Consider the following 13,538-nt stretch of genomic DNA (forward strand, 5'->3'; position numbering starts at 1 on the left):
GTTTTTTCTAAGAGATGAAATAAAAGTTAAATTAGAAAATTTAGAAACTGTTTGTTTGTTTGTTGTGGTTTCAAAAAGTTTCACAGGGACAACTCATGGTGCGCTGGGACACTGGCCCTTTAAGCCAATGCATCATGGGAGATGTAGTGTGAAAACTGCCGAAAAAGGGCCGAAAGACTCTCTTCTCTGGGCTTCATTGTTTTGTTCACTTGCTCCACGGTCTGACACCAGACTCTGTGGAAAGCTACACCGCTAAAGACGAGCTTTAGCTGGTATTTTTGTTAGAACTGAGCGACTTTATCAGCAGAATTAAGAACAAGGAAGTGCAGACTTTAACCACTTCTGATTGGTCAGACTGATGACATGTGATTAAGCCTTCAAGAATGATTGGCGGAGACAGTTAAAGGTGCGGGACTTTTCCGCAAACTGTTATAGCTGCAGGTAAATCGCTGTTCCGTCATTCTTATCAAGATGTCTTTAATAGAAATAAATAAACACAAAGAAAAAGTAATTTTAAGATATTTTATATTCCTAACTCCTCAGTGTTTTATCAGGGCCTGTTTGGATGAACACAGAGCTGATATCCTGGAGATGGAAAATGTTTTTAGATCAGTTAATGAGGGCAATTTCCCACGGCACACTTGACCATCTCCCACGGCACACTAGTGTGCCGCGGCACACCGGTTGAAAAACACTGCATTAGACAGATATAAAGCCGGTTTAACATGTGGTTTTTATTGAAAGTTTTATGAAAGACAAAAACTAAACTAAACCTGTGAGGTCCAGTGGTTAAAACAATGAAAGGCCCTCAAACGTTGGGCCATCTGCAGCAATAAGCAAGTATTGACGAATTTTCTCTGGCTTCTAACATCATGAAATAAAAGAAAAAACATGACAATATATGTCTTTCCCAAGTTGAGCTGAACAGAAATGTTGACATTGTAATAAATATACATCTTACCATATTTTCATTTTATTGAACGGAGCAAAAACAGCAAGAAGAAAGAGTATCAGGAACAAAAAAAAGATTTGAGCTCCTTATTTTTAGGCTAAATATGTAAACTCTTTTTAAGTTATAAACATGTAAACACTTTTAAAAACTCTCAAAAACCAATCTAATCATTAAAAAAGGGAAAACAGTGATATTAAAACACACATTTTCATAGCAAGTTATACACAAATGTAATAAGGTGATCTTTTATAAAGATTAATAAAAGCAAAATGGGAAACTTATATATTTAGAGGTTAATTTTAGTCAGTTTTTGCTAATCATCCCACTAACAAAACAAAAGAATGATCTGAACCCATAGACCCCTATTGTTGCAAATATGCAACAAACCACATGGGAAACAAAATTACCTTAATTTAGCATCTACATGAAAGCAAAAACATAAGTATTTTTTTTTTAGCTGGAAAATACTTTAGGCATTAAAGCGTTAAATCATGCAACAATCATTAAATCATTTAAGGTATTTGTACATCAGCTAAAAGAGTAAGCTTGTTCATAGATCCATAGAGATGGAAGAACCGAGGTTTACAATACAGTAACTTTAAGAACAAATGGAAAATGTTACTAAAAAAATGACTTTATAAATAGATTCTATGTTCTTCAATGATACTGCAGAAACTGCAGGTCATACGGGAATCTATTTCATAACGGCACATATAATCTTTGAATTATGCTGGTGCTCACAGTATGGTTCTTTTGTGCATTACTGACCCACTCCGATTATTTCTCGATCTATTTTTAAAGTCTTTGCAGTGCTCTTTCAATCATGATTACGCCATTCTTAGCTGTTTTCTAGGACATAGTTTCTGCAAAGTCGCAGTCGTTCATTAGAAATTTACCCCTGAGTTGTGGGCGGGACCATTGGTGCTGAGTAACTCCGCCTTAGCGTAATCGTCACAAATAACCCCTTTTTTCCATCTGCTCCTGATTCACAATTTTGATAAAGAAATACTCATGAATGCAATTTTAAGTACATTTTTTTTCCATACATGTCCTTCAACGTCAGTAAAAAATGCCATAAAAACATGTTAAAAACACCATTTTCATTGGCGTGGGTCTTTAAAAAACTGTGCTCAATATAAGTTTTGTCCTAGAACGAGCCCTAATGCAGATTTTCTTTGTCTTGACAAAACGTTCAAACAGGATTGCTACATTCATTGTTGGTGTCATTTTTGATCAACTTTAAAATCCTTTCTTTCTTGTCTTGCTTTCTGGATGCATTGAGCATCTGAACCAGCGACCTCACTCCAGTTCTGCCTTTTATCTCTGACCATTTCTGTAACAGCTCGACGGTGCTCTCCTCGGTGTCGTTTGGATGGTTCAACTGGCAAGAATCAATGGTGGTGTCTAACATTTTACTTTTCCTTGCGATATACAACATATCTTTCCATCCCAGAATTTGCGCGATGTCAGCCAGGTGAGGCTTGATGTCCACTTCTGGGATTTGCAAAAGAAGAAAAAAAATATATATATTTGACTTTTTAGGATTAGAAGAGTGCGATGTGAAGCAAAAATGGCTCTTTAGAGGGTTTTTTCTTACCGTTGAGATACTCAAGTTCCTGTGAGGCAAAGAAGAAACAGTGAGACACGATTGAAGCACTAAAGGACTGAACAGTTTCAAACAACTAAGCTGACTTAAAGAATAAAGATTTAGGGACTGTTTGATAACAGAAAACTTCTTTGAGTTTGTACACTAAAGTAAGTCACTAAAATGATAAAACATGACACTTGAGCTGCGTTCACGCCGAATGCCATTCGCACAGCAGAGGCGGCCAGTTTCAATGTTAAGTCAATGGTACTGAAGTCATCTGAGGTCCGGCGGTGCAATTTGAGCGTCGGGCGTGGCGCAAAGGTCTGGCAGCAGCATAGTGCAAATTGGGCAATGTGGCCAGAGTTCAAATATCTGAACTTTGGCTAGGTCACCGTGTTGCATTTACCAATCAGGGAATCGATCAGCGGGTAGAATACACATCCTGTGCGAGAGTTTTTGTCCTGAACTTCCATCGTTTTCTTAACACCCTGGGGCCACGGGGTTGCCGGAGCCCATCCTGGCTAAGGTAAGTAAGGTGAAGGCGGGATGCATCCTGGACAGGTCGCCAGCCTGTTGCACCCGTGGCGGCTCTCGGTCTGCCGGCCAGCCAGCAGCCCGGGCGCTAGCGCAGCTCGCTCGCTTGTTACGCCGGCAGACAAGTGGGATGAGAAAGTGATGTTTTTCTTATTTTAATAGAGAGAAGAAAAAAAAGGTCCCCTAATTGTATTTTTGTTCTTATTTTCACCCTCTTGGATTAATGCAGGACAGTGAGCCTTCAAACTGGGTCGCAGAGACAAACACCACAGAAGCGGCTGTCATGCAGACACAGCTCTCTGAGCGGGAGTGAAGCGTCTGGTACCAGGAGAATCTCTGAAAGATTTCATCAACCCAAACACGGAAACGTGATTACTGATGCGTTTGTAGAACTCTTCATAATAGGCAAACCTGATCTCTCAGCATCTTCCATACATAAACACAGACACTGATCCATGGAGCGATCAGACTAAAAACGTTAGCTGGAAGCTCCTCCCACACCCAGCCGCGGCGTTAAGCTTTGAACACGTTCTTGGACAGGCGAAGAGCAGAGAACTCGCCACGCGGGGAAAGAGAGGAGGCCGACGCGAATTTACTGCGGGAATCGCTGGGGTGTGAACACAGCTTAAGAGATATAAACTGAGCAGAGATCATGAACTCACCTCGCTGTCTGGTTCAGCTCCATCGCTTGGCTCTGATTTAAAAAAAAAAAAAAAAAAAAAAAGGTGTTTTTTTTAATAATTATGAAAAATTGTTTGTCTTGAGCAAACACCAACACAGGATGGTTGGTCTTCGCTCACTAAAAGGATTTAAAAAAACGACATACTTCTTGTTTTTTTCCACCAAAGTACAACCCCAGCAGCTAGGATTGCCAAAATGATAACGATGACGATTCCAGCAATTGCTCCACCACTTATACCTAAAAGATAAAACAACAGCAAAATTCATCACAAAATCTTCTCTAGCATTGCAGTTTATTACCCTTCATAAACCAAAAGCAAGTCAAGTTTTCTTTTAGGTTTACGTGAAAGACAAATTCCTTACCTTGGCTTTCATTGCACACTGTGTTGCTGGTACCATTACAGGCTATTTTGATGCCAGTGGATTCACATCTTATAGGGGAAAAAAGACAAACAAAATATAAGGAAACTTGGTTAATAAAAAAAAGCCAAAGTAGCTTATAAAAAGAAAATAGTTATTCATTTTTATTTGTTTTAAGACTAAAAAAATGTCATTCCCAAATAATATCCAAACATTTTTAAAGTAGGAAAAAATTCCCATAATCCCAAGTCAGTGGTTGGTACACGTAGGGAAAGACGGTGGCACGTGGGAGTGTCCAACACAAAAGAATATTTGGGGTTTGAGTGACAATCTCTTCACACAATAGGTTATTTTCCCCTGTGGGGTCATAAGGAAAGGGTCCATTCATGCAGCACTGTTACCCCGCCCACCTATATAAGTACTTACACTTTTCCATATCAGAACGAGCAATTTAAATTAACGTGCATTGTAAAAAAAAAAAAACAAGAAAAAGTGTGCCACGGTGACATGAAAATTGATTTTTCATCTAATTGTGAACCTATGATTTCATATCATTTGGAAGCAGTCTGGCATTAACATCCAGCATAGTAACATAGTAAAACATGAGTTTAGCTCAAACATGCGTGTTCAATAAGATCTGAAGACATGTTTTAGGTTTGTATCTGAACGAGCTTACTTACATATCACAAGACTGGCAGACCACACAGCTTCCCTTCTCACTGTCGCAATAGTAGCCCTTCTGACATCCACATTTGGCATTTCTTGAAGTGGTACAGCGTTCCACCACTTCCAAATTGGCTGAAAAGATACAATTCCAGTGACGTTTCTCTTAAATGGATAACACAGCAGTAACTAACTGGATTTATACCGTTGGGGTGTGAGCAGGAGTCACAGAGCTCACACGTTGTTTGGCTGTTTGGCTCCTCTCTGTATGTTTTGCCTTCTTCACAGAAGACACATTCACCATTAGTTGGGCTATCCGTGCAATGTTTTAGGACTCTCTGACCTAGAACATGGGCACAAAGAAATAGCAGAGGCGTCGTGTTAGTTTTATGCTGTAAACTCTCGTCACCTGAAAATATGGAGCAAAAAAATGTCTCAACCGATTTGTGTGTGCGTAATACTTGATTTGTAAAATTGTGTCTACGTGTTTGTGGATAACTTTTGGAACTTAGATTGTGAATAATATTTTTGGAAAAACTTGACATTTTCCCACTTTCTTAAAACAGATATGCCGTGATAATTGATCATATAAAATAAAAAAATCTAATTATGCGTCTTTAACCACCCATAGGATAGAAGAAATGTACGTGTTGGGGGCGTGTCTTTTAATTATCACTTAAATAAGTTGGAATTAAAAATATACACTCTTTGAAAAATGATTTTAAGGTCTATTTTATGCTAACGGTGGAAACAAAATACTTCCTATTAAATTAACTGATTTTGAATGCATTTTCTCAAAGAAACACCAAAGCACTTCCGGGTCATTTCACTTTCACTCTATGTTTTTTTTCAATGAGTTACTGTATATCGATATAACTCATTGGTTATTGATTATTCGACCTGCGCATGTGCAATAACAAGTATGATCAGTCCGCACTCGAAGCACAACCTCTGATACACCTAAATAGTTCCAAAACATTCGGAGCAATCAAACATTTATGTCAGAACGAGAAATGTCGACATTAATTTACACTAAGATAGAGTTTGTGTAACAGAGACTTACCAGGAGCACAGAGGCAGCACGTTTTACCGTCGTGTGTGTAGTTTCCATCCGCACAAACACCAGCATTTGGGACCTGAATGTTGGCACTCGTACTAGGTACCCTGAACGACACAACGAAAGTGAAAGTTCATCGTAGATCAAGATGCCGTTTAGAAAAACAAGATGCAAGAAAACAAACACAGACAGATTTGTAAAATCACTAAAAACTAACTTTATTCAATTGTTTGTTGTTTTGTTTTCAGCTCGATGTTTAAGGAGCGTACAACAAACTTTGCTAAGTACTTCAAATCGTTTAGCCGGAGTCAGCCCGACACAAAATCAAGCGCCGATTTACCTCCGAGAAGACATCAAAGAAGAAAAGAGATTGTTATTATTATTATTAACTTACAATGTTCCTATTGCCAAAAGTAGAAAATAGATCCAAACGTTTTTTAAGCCGGTCGTCGCCATGATCAACTTCACTAAGGCGTGTTAAAAGTGGCACTGCGCATGCCCGGAAGTTATTCTAAACATTCCCGACTGTGTTGGAATTTTCGGTATTCGCCCCCCCCCAAACTTTTTTTTCTGTCTATTATTTTTTCTTCAATTAATTTTTTTCAATTAAAAAAAAGTAGAGCCATTTGTTGGTATTGGAAAATGTATTATTATTATTATTATTATTATTATTATTATTATTATTATTATTATTATTATTATTAAATTGAGATTGAGATTGTCATGAAATAAGTTAGTAATATTAACTGAAACAAAACTTAAACCAAAATAGACTAAATGTTCAAACAGTTACGTCTACATGTGAACTCAGCACAATATACATTTCAGCAAAATCATACATAAAGTTCATTTCTTAATTTGATAAATGTTTTTGCAAGTTTGATGTTATATCGTCATAATTCAGATGACTACATGACCTGACTGTTTCATTAGATAACTATGAAAAAGTTGTTGTTCTGCTTAGGAATGGGCCCTATTTTGGTCTTGTGTCAACATTATGCCCTGCAGGTACAGACTGTAGAGCTTTCAGTACATGTTTTTTGTTTAAGTTTATGTTTAGTCTCTTTAAAGTTTCTTGCACTTTTATTTTAGCGTATGATTTATGATGGCTGTAGAACAAAGACACAGGTAATATCAGGAACAATCAGAATGATCACAATCTGAATATTTTTTGTTTATTTTTTTGCTTTAAAAATTGACAGCCATTGTCATATAGGCCTAACAATAATTATATAAATTATACAGTATATTTGGAAAAACATCAACAACAACAAGAAAAACCAAATTACACTTAAAAAGTATTCTTTTTTAAAGCTTTAATTTGAAATTTTGTGGAAATTATGCCCATGGACTCCTTTTGTAGAATTTGTAGTTTAGCTTTACTATCATTATTCTATTTTACACATTAACATTTTGTTAAATCACAAACTTTTTTTTTTCCACATAAAGATGCTTTAACCACAATGCGCCACTAGATGGCAGCATTTGTTCACTGTGATTGCTAGAGGAAAAGGTTTTATTGGAACGAGGAACACATAACCCTACATATCATATTTACATTATATTTAAATTAAAATATTAAAAGAAAAAACTAATGACTGTGTTTCTGTAAAAAAAAAAAAAGAAGACTGTATTGCTATTGATCATCATAAAAGCAAAGTTCTTTTTGGTCATAAGCTTTTTAGTGTCAAACATAAAAAACAAAAGTCCAAAATTATGTCATATTTGAATTATAAAATATCTTCCATTTGGGCTGGATCCGTCTTACCATGTCAATCATCTCTGTCTGTAAAAAAAACAGTAAAATAAAATAATGCAGAAGTTGAGTGAGTCTAGAATAACTGACACTAGACACTAAAAAATCTATTGATGATTGTAGATTGAAGTTGCTCTCCATGCGCCTCTCAAATACTCACTTCAGCAGGAACTTTTCTTTTAATTTTTCCAAAAAAATGTACTTCTTGGCTGGGGAACAAAACTGAACTTGGAGGAGAAGTCTTCTGGGATTTGGTTGTTTTTGCATGTGTTTCAGATTTCAGCATTTTGTAGTTCCTCTGTGTCCCTGCATCAGATTTTCTACCCGTTTGCCAACTAATCATGCGACCACCTACAGAGCAAAGTGAGCAGGTCCTGAAGCACTATTATGTTCTTCATCCTTTTTACTTATAGCAGCATGGCTTTCCAGTTAGCAATGGTTTAAGTTGTCCCATTTTTCATGATAACCCAGTTTGAAATGTGTAAAAAGAACATTTAACACAGCCACTTATTTATTAATGAAACAATTTTAAAATACAGTGAATAAATTATGTGGGCTCCTTGGATTATCAGTGTCTTAAGCTCAAAGATAAAATTTTGAGTCGAATGTTTTCCATCAATGAGATGACATGAAGGTGCAGTATGGCCTTTTTTAAATCAACCATTTTGCTGGATCGAGCGGATTCAGGAACAACAGTGCGGTTTCCGTCCAGGTCGTGGAACTGTGGACCAGCTCTACACCCTATCTAGGGTGCTGGAAGGATTGTGGGAGTTCGCTCATCCAGTCCATATGTGTTTTGTGGATTTGGAGAAGGCGTTCGACCGTGTCCCCCGTGGTATCCTGTGGAGGGTGTTTGGTGTCCGGGGTCCGGGGAGCCCAACTGAGGGGTGTCCGGTCTCTGTATGACCGGAGTAGGAGCTTGGTTTGCATAGCCGGCATAAGTCAGACCTGTTCCGGGTGTATGTTGGACTACGGCAGGGCTGCCCTTTATCCCCGGTTCTGTTCATAGTTTTTATGGAGAGAATTTTTAGGCGCAGCCAGGGGCCGGAAGGGGTCTGGTTTGGGGACCACAGGATTTCCTCTCTGCTTTTTGCAGATGATGTTGTCCTGTTGGCTTCATCGAGCCAGGACCTCCAGCGTGCATCGGGGCGGTTTGCGGCCGAGTGTGAAGCGGCTGGGATGAGGGTCAGCACCGCTAAATCTGAGACCATGGTTCTTGACCGGAGAAAGGTAGTTTGCCATCTCTAGGTGGGTGGAGTGTCCCTGCCCCAGGTGGAGGAGTTTAAATACCTTGGGGTCTTGTTCACGAGTAAGGGAAGACCGGAGCGTGAGATTGAGAGGTGGATCGGAGCGGCGTCCATAGTTATGCGGTCGCTTTATCGGTCCGCTGTGGTGAAGAGAGAGTTGAGCCAAAATGCAAAGCCCTCAATTTACCGGTTGATCTCCATTCCAATACTCACCTATGGTCATGAGCTCTGGGTCATGACTGAAAGAACGAGGTTCCGAATACAAGCGGCTGAAATGAGCTTCCTCCGCAGGGTGGCTGGGCGCTCCCCTAGTATTAGGGTGAGGGGCTCGGTCACCCGCAGAGAGCTTGGAGTAGAACCGATTCTCCAGCACATCGAAAGGAGCCAGTTGAGGCGGCTCGGGCATCTAGTCCGGATGCCTCCTGGACGCCTCCCTGGAGAGGTGTTCCGGGCATGTCCCACTGGGCGGAGGCCCCGGGGAAGACCCAGGAAACGCTGGAGAGACTACGTCTCTCGGCTGGCCTAGCAACGCCTCGGGGTCCCCCCAGAGGAGCTGGAGGAAGTGGCTGGGGTGAGGGAAGTCTGGGCATCTCTGCATGCATTTTGCTGGAGTTGTAGATTTTATGGGATATAAGGAAGAATTTTTGGAGAAAATTACCAAAACAAAGGGGTTGATCAAGCTGTGTAACCTTCATATATCACAAAATGGACAGTTAATGAAGAATTATTCAAATAAACTATATACATGTTCACACGGTGGTGGGAGTATCATGAGTTTGGCCAAGTCTGAATGTAAGGAATCCTCAGAAAGTGTAGGTTTGGCAGAAAAGCTGCAATTTTGACGCATTGACTATTGCAGCAATTTTATTTGAGGCTTTTAGGTTAAACTTTTTAATGCTCAAATTAAGATGGCAAAAACTGGAAATGATTAAAAAAAATAAAAAATAATAAGGAAAGAAAGCATCTTGAAGAGTAAATTTACTAGTTGAAGGAATGTAGCTGGGACTGGGACAACAAACCTGATACTTCTCACCCAGAGCAGGAAGAGAGTCATGCTGTTCTTCAGCTACAGGAAATAACCTCGCTGCTGATGACGCAGGTCTCACGGGAAAGCTCAACAAGTTCAGCAGATCTGAAGCATACTGTACACTATAAGTGCACAAACGGTAGTGTTGTGCAACATGCTGTAGCACTCACACACTTGCTGCCACCAGATTTTGCGTGCGTGTGTGTGCCGTTGTATGCCATCCCTGCAACAGCATGACTTTTGTTGTTCAATTGCAGTATTCTTCCCCGTCAAGCACCGGCTTTTGTACGTGCACACATTCCGGATGAGTTCATGTAAATGTGCAACGCTGCCTCTTGATTGTGAGTCTTTACAAAGAGATTTCCTCCGGCGACATGGCGAGCTGTCTGCCTAATCAGAGCTGAGCCTCTGCAGGCAGAGGAGTCTGCATTGGATTTGGTTGTGTAGAACGTTCATTCACGACAAAGTGCGTAGATTAAATGTTTTATTTCCAGCACCACAAAGAAGTCAACCAAAAGAATTTCAGAGATGCATTTATTGGAATTGTATTCAAAAGAGAAACAGAAACAAGCACAGACCAGTTTATATGGGGAAACAGATGCTCTTTCACTTAAAAAAAAAAAACATTTTTGGACACATTTTGGGCATTTGTAAGTATAGCCTGACTTAATGCAGAACTCTAATGTGGATGATGGTAAGACATGGTGGCCTTACCTTATGGAATTAGGACATCAGGGCCTTTAACACATTTGTCACCTGTAAGCGGGTCACAAGTGCAAAAACCACAGACACCACAGATCTGCTCATACAGGTTTATCTGTGTGTCATCAATCTGATTCTGAATGAGAGCAAAGTTCACAACACTGACATGATGTGAATAATGAAACTTCATAGGAATCGTGGTCTTGTGATTAACTGCTTTTTGCTTTTGGCAGTTAAACCAATTGATGAATCAATTGTGAACAAGATTTATTTTGGAGGATCCAGTAGGGATGCCACAATTCCCGGTTTAAAATCGAACCACATGTTGCACTACTGAACTGAATTGTTGCATCTCCATTCTGTACATTTGCAGATGTTGTTGTGCTAAATTTAGGAAGGATGTGTTATTTATTGTTGTATTACCAAGGTTTTTCTTCATTCTTACTTGCTTAAAAGTAAATTTAAAAAGGGATTTTTCAGATATTTTAGTGTTTTTGTTGTTGTTGTTTTTTAAATACAGAAATCCTAATGAACCGAAACAAAACCGTAAACCAAAAAATTGAAGTTTAAATCAAATTCTGGAAAAAGTGACATCTAAGACCCAGTCAAAGAAGAGATTGTGACCTGATCAGATGATGCTTTTTCTTATTTATCTGCAAACATTTTGGAATTCCTCTGGGTGTCACTTTGGAGCAAGTCTCCTGTTGCCCTGGCGTCTAGGTTCCTGGATCTCCACTGAAACCCCAAGACTGGTTGGATATTAAAGATCCACTCTGAAGATAATCGTGTATTGGTGGTTTTTTTTTAACATGTTCTTGTAGTATTTCTCTGATGATGGAGGACAAACAGTGCAGACAAAAAGTTTGGACACACCTTCTCATTCAAATGAATGGGAAGGCGTGTCCAAACTTTTGGTCTGTACTGTATATAAAGGATATATGCTTATAAATGCATTTGAGTAGAGGAGAAAATGCAGATAGAAAAAGCCTGTAGCCGTGAAGTAGGTGCTACAGTCGGCAGGCCACAAGCTTACTGCTCCGCTCTATTCCGATGCATCGACTTGAAGACGACTGAATCATGTCACAGCTGTACGGCTGGATAGCCGCGAAATTATTGTTGCACTTATAATGTTCAGTTGGGATGTGAGGGGTTGTAAGCTAACAGGAGAGAGTGTTAACAAAGAGATGATGGGAAATCAGGGCCAAGTCTCACCCCCAGAGGCAGATTTCTGCTGAACTCCTGCTGCTCTGCAGAAACTACATCCTAGAAAACAGCAAAGTTTTTTTTAATTTTGGCTAAAAACGGGCATAATCGTAATTAAAAGACCACTGGAAACACTTTGAAAATGAATCAAAAGATGACTAGAGTGGGACTTGACTTTAAGGAGGTTTTTTTTTTTTTACGTTAGAAGAGTTATTTCTTCGTTTCTGAGCAAAGACATTCTAAAATGTGTTTAAAACAGCTTTGTTTAAAGTACTTTAAAGGTCCATTACAACAAAAGTTTGTTTTTTTACCTCTTTTTGCAAAACTTTAATAGATGATCTTACAGCCATAACCTGTAAGCCCAAATCCTCTGACTGGTACTTTGGTAAAACTACTTCAATTGCAGAGAATCTTGAAAGTTTAGACAAAACTTTAGTCATACCCACACAAAACTTCTCAGATATGTAATGAACAACAGACACATGCACAATGTCTATAGCTGCCCACACAATATATAAAAAAAAACTATCACCTCCCACCCACAAGCCTGGAAAATATTAACCTTTTCATCATCTCATGTCACTTTTCCATCTAACCTCACACACCACACTCATATGCCCACAGACATATGCCACAGTGCACGTTATGATCTGGTGTGAGTGCACACACATTCATGCATGCAGGCACAAAGACACACAAGGAGCTGCAGATATCTCAGAGGAACGTCAGACAATTTAGGGAGTGGAGAGTCATTTTGTTAAAGAGGACCAAACTGCAGGAAATGAGAATCATTGACCCTCCCTTGTGACCAGACTTACAATCTGTGCCTGAAATCGGTCGGAGGAAGAAAGAAAACAGAGAGAGCTAGGCGGAGAACAAAACTTTTCAGGCTTTATAAATAGAAGTCCTGTTTTATACTGAAAGGGCACGCAGTCATTTACTATTCAGCCATGTGTTTATCACTTGGAAAAAGGTTAGAAAACTGGGCAGGCGTGCTTTGTATCTATATTTATAGGCTGATAAAAACAGATTTAAAACGGAAGGGTCTTTACATTGAGCGATTTAAATAAAAAACACTTTTAGTTAGCGAAACCAAACCAAACAGTCTAACAGATCGGGAGCTGCAAATAGTCTGCAGCATGCTGCAGTAAAAACTCAGGCTCAAAATTGCCTCAGCTTTAAGATTTTTATCACAACCATCACGACTTTAAAATGGGAGATGTTAACCAAACAAATAGTATATGCTGGGCATGAAGAGAATAAGCCTTTTGCATCAAAGAGATGCATGGGGGCCTCATTCATAATTCAGAGGTATGGCGGTGATATGAGAGGAAGACGCATCTGTCTGCATTACGCCAGCGTTGCCTCTGTGTTGCATCACCCTCCCGAGAGGTTCATTTTTGAGAGTTTAATACGCTCCCTATCAGTTGCGCTCTGGCTGTGGTCTAATTTCGGCTTCAGATAAAGGCTTTCATTTGTCACCGGGCTCCTTTGGCTCGTCGCACGGCCCAGAAGTGCGTCCTCCGTTTGGCATCTTCAGAGGAGGGTTTGCACGGAGTGCTACCTGCAATTGTTAAGTGTGCAGCATCACAAGTGAAGACACTATGAAAAAACCTCTGTGCTCACTGAAAAACCCATCCCTCCCCCCACAGACGCACACATATGAGGATTTCACCCCACACAAAGAGAAGCGCATGTGCCTGGTTCCACGCACACACAGCTGGCTGCTGGTCTGTCTGACCTACTTTATTCCTGTAGGCTGCTCTAA

The 13,538-nt window shown here is 39.6% G+C and overlaps 1 protein-coding gene across 1 annotated transcript; it reads right to left on the minus strand.

Annotated features, from left to right (window-relative positions):
- Positions 1 to 717: 717 nt before the first annotated feature.
- Positions 718 to 6,326, minus strand: fas (Fas cell surface death receptor). The gene is made up of 9 exons (NM_001104789.2): positions 6,230 to 6,326; positions 5,842 to 5,942; positions 4,984 to 5,121; positions 4,796 to 4,913; positions 4,119 to 4,186; positions 3,901 to 3,993; positions 3,737 to 3,768; positions 2,550 to 2,568; positions 718 to 2,446 (listed from the first exon to the last, which is right to left on the minus strand). The coding sequence occupies exons 1-9, from the start codon at positions 6,289 to 6,291 to the stop codon at positions 2,145 to 2,147; spliced, it is 933 nt and encodes a 310-aa protein (NP_001098259.2). The 5' UTR covers positions 6,292 to 6,326; the 3' UTR covers positions 718 to 2,144.
- Between the last annotated feature and the right edge of the window lie 7,212 nt (positions 6,327 to 13,538).

Source organism: Oryzias latipes, chromosome 15 (genome assembly GCF_053564925.1).
Source record: "Oryzias latipes strain Hd-rR chromosome 15, Olatipes_Hd-rR_3.1".
NCBI lineage: Eukaryota > Metazoa > Chordata > Actinopteri > Beloniformes > Adrianichthyidae > Oryzias > Oryzias latipes.

Excerpts from the sequence above, each read along its gene's own strand:
- fas (NM_001104789.2), bottom strand. The coding sequence starts at position 6,291 with ATGGCGACGACCGGCTTAAAAAACGTTTGGATCTATTTTCTACTTTTG. Across the intron at positions 5,943-6,229 it reads CTTTTGGCAATAGGAACATT|GGTACCTAGTACGAGTGCCA; the intron begins GTAAGTTAATAA and ends TGTGTCGTTCAG. Across the intron at positions 4,914-4,983 it reads CTCCTGCTCACACCCCAACG|CCAATTTGGAAGTGGTGGAA; the intron begins GTATAAATCCAG and ends GTATCTTTTCAG.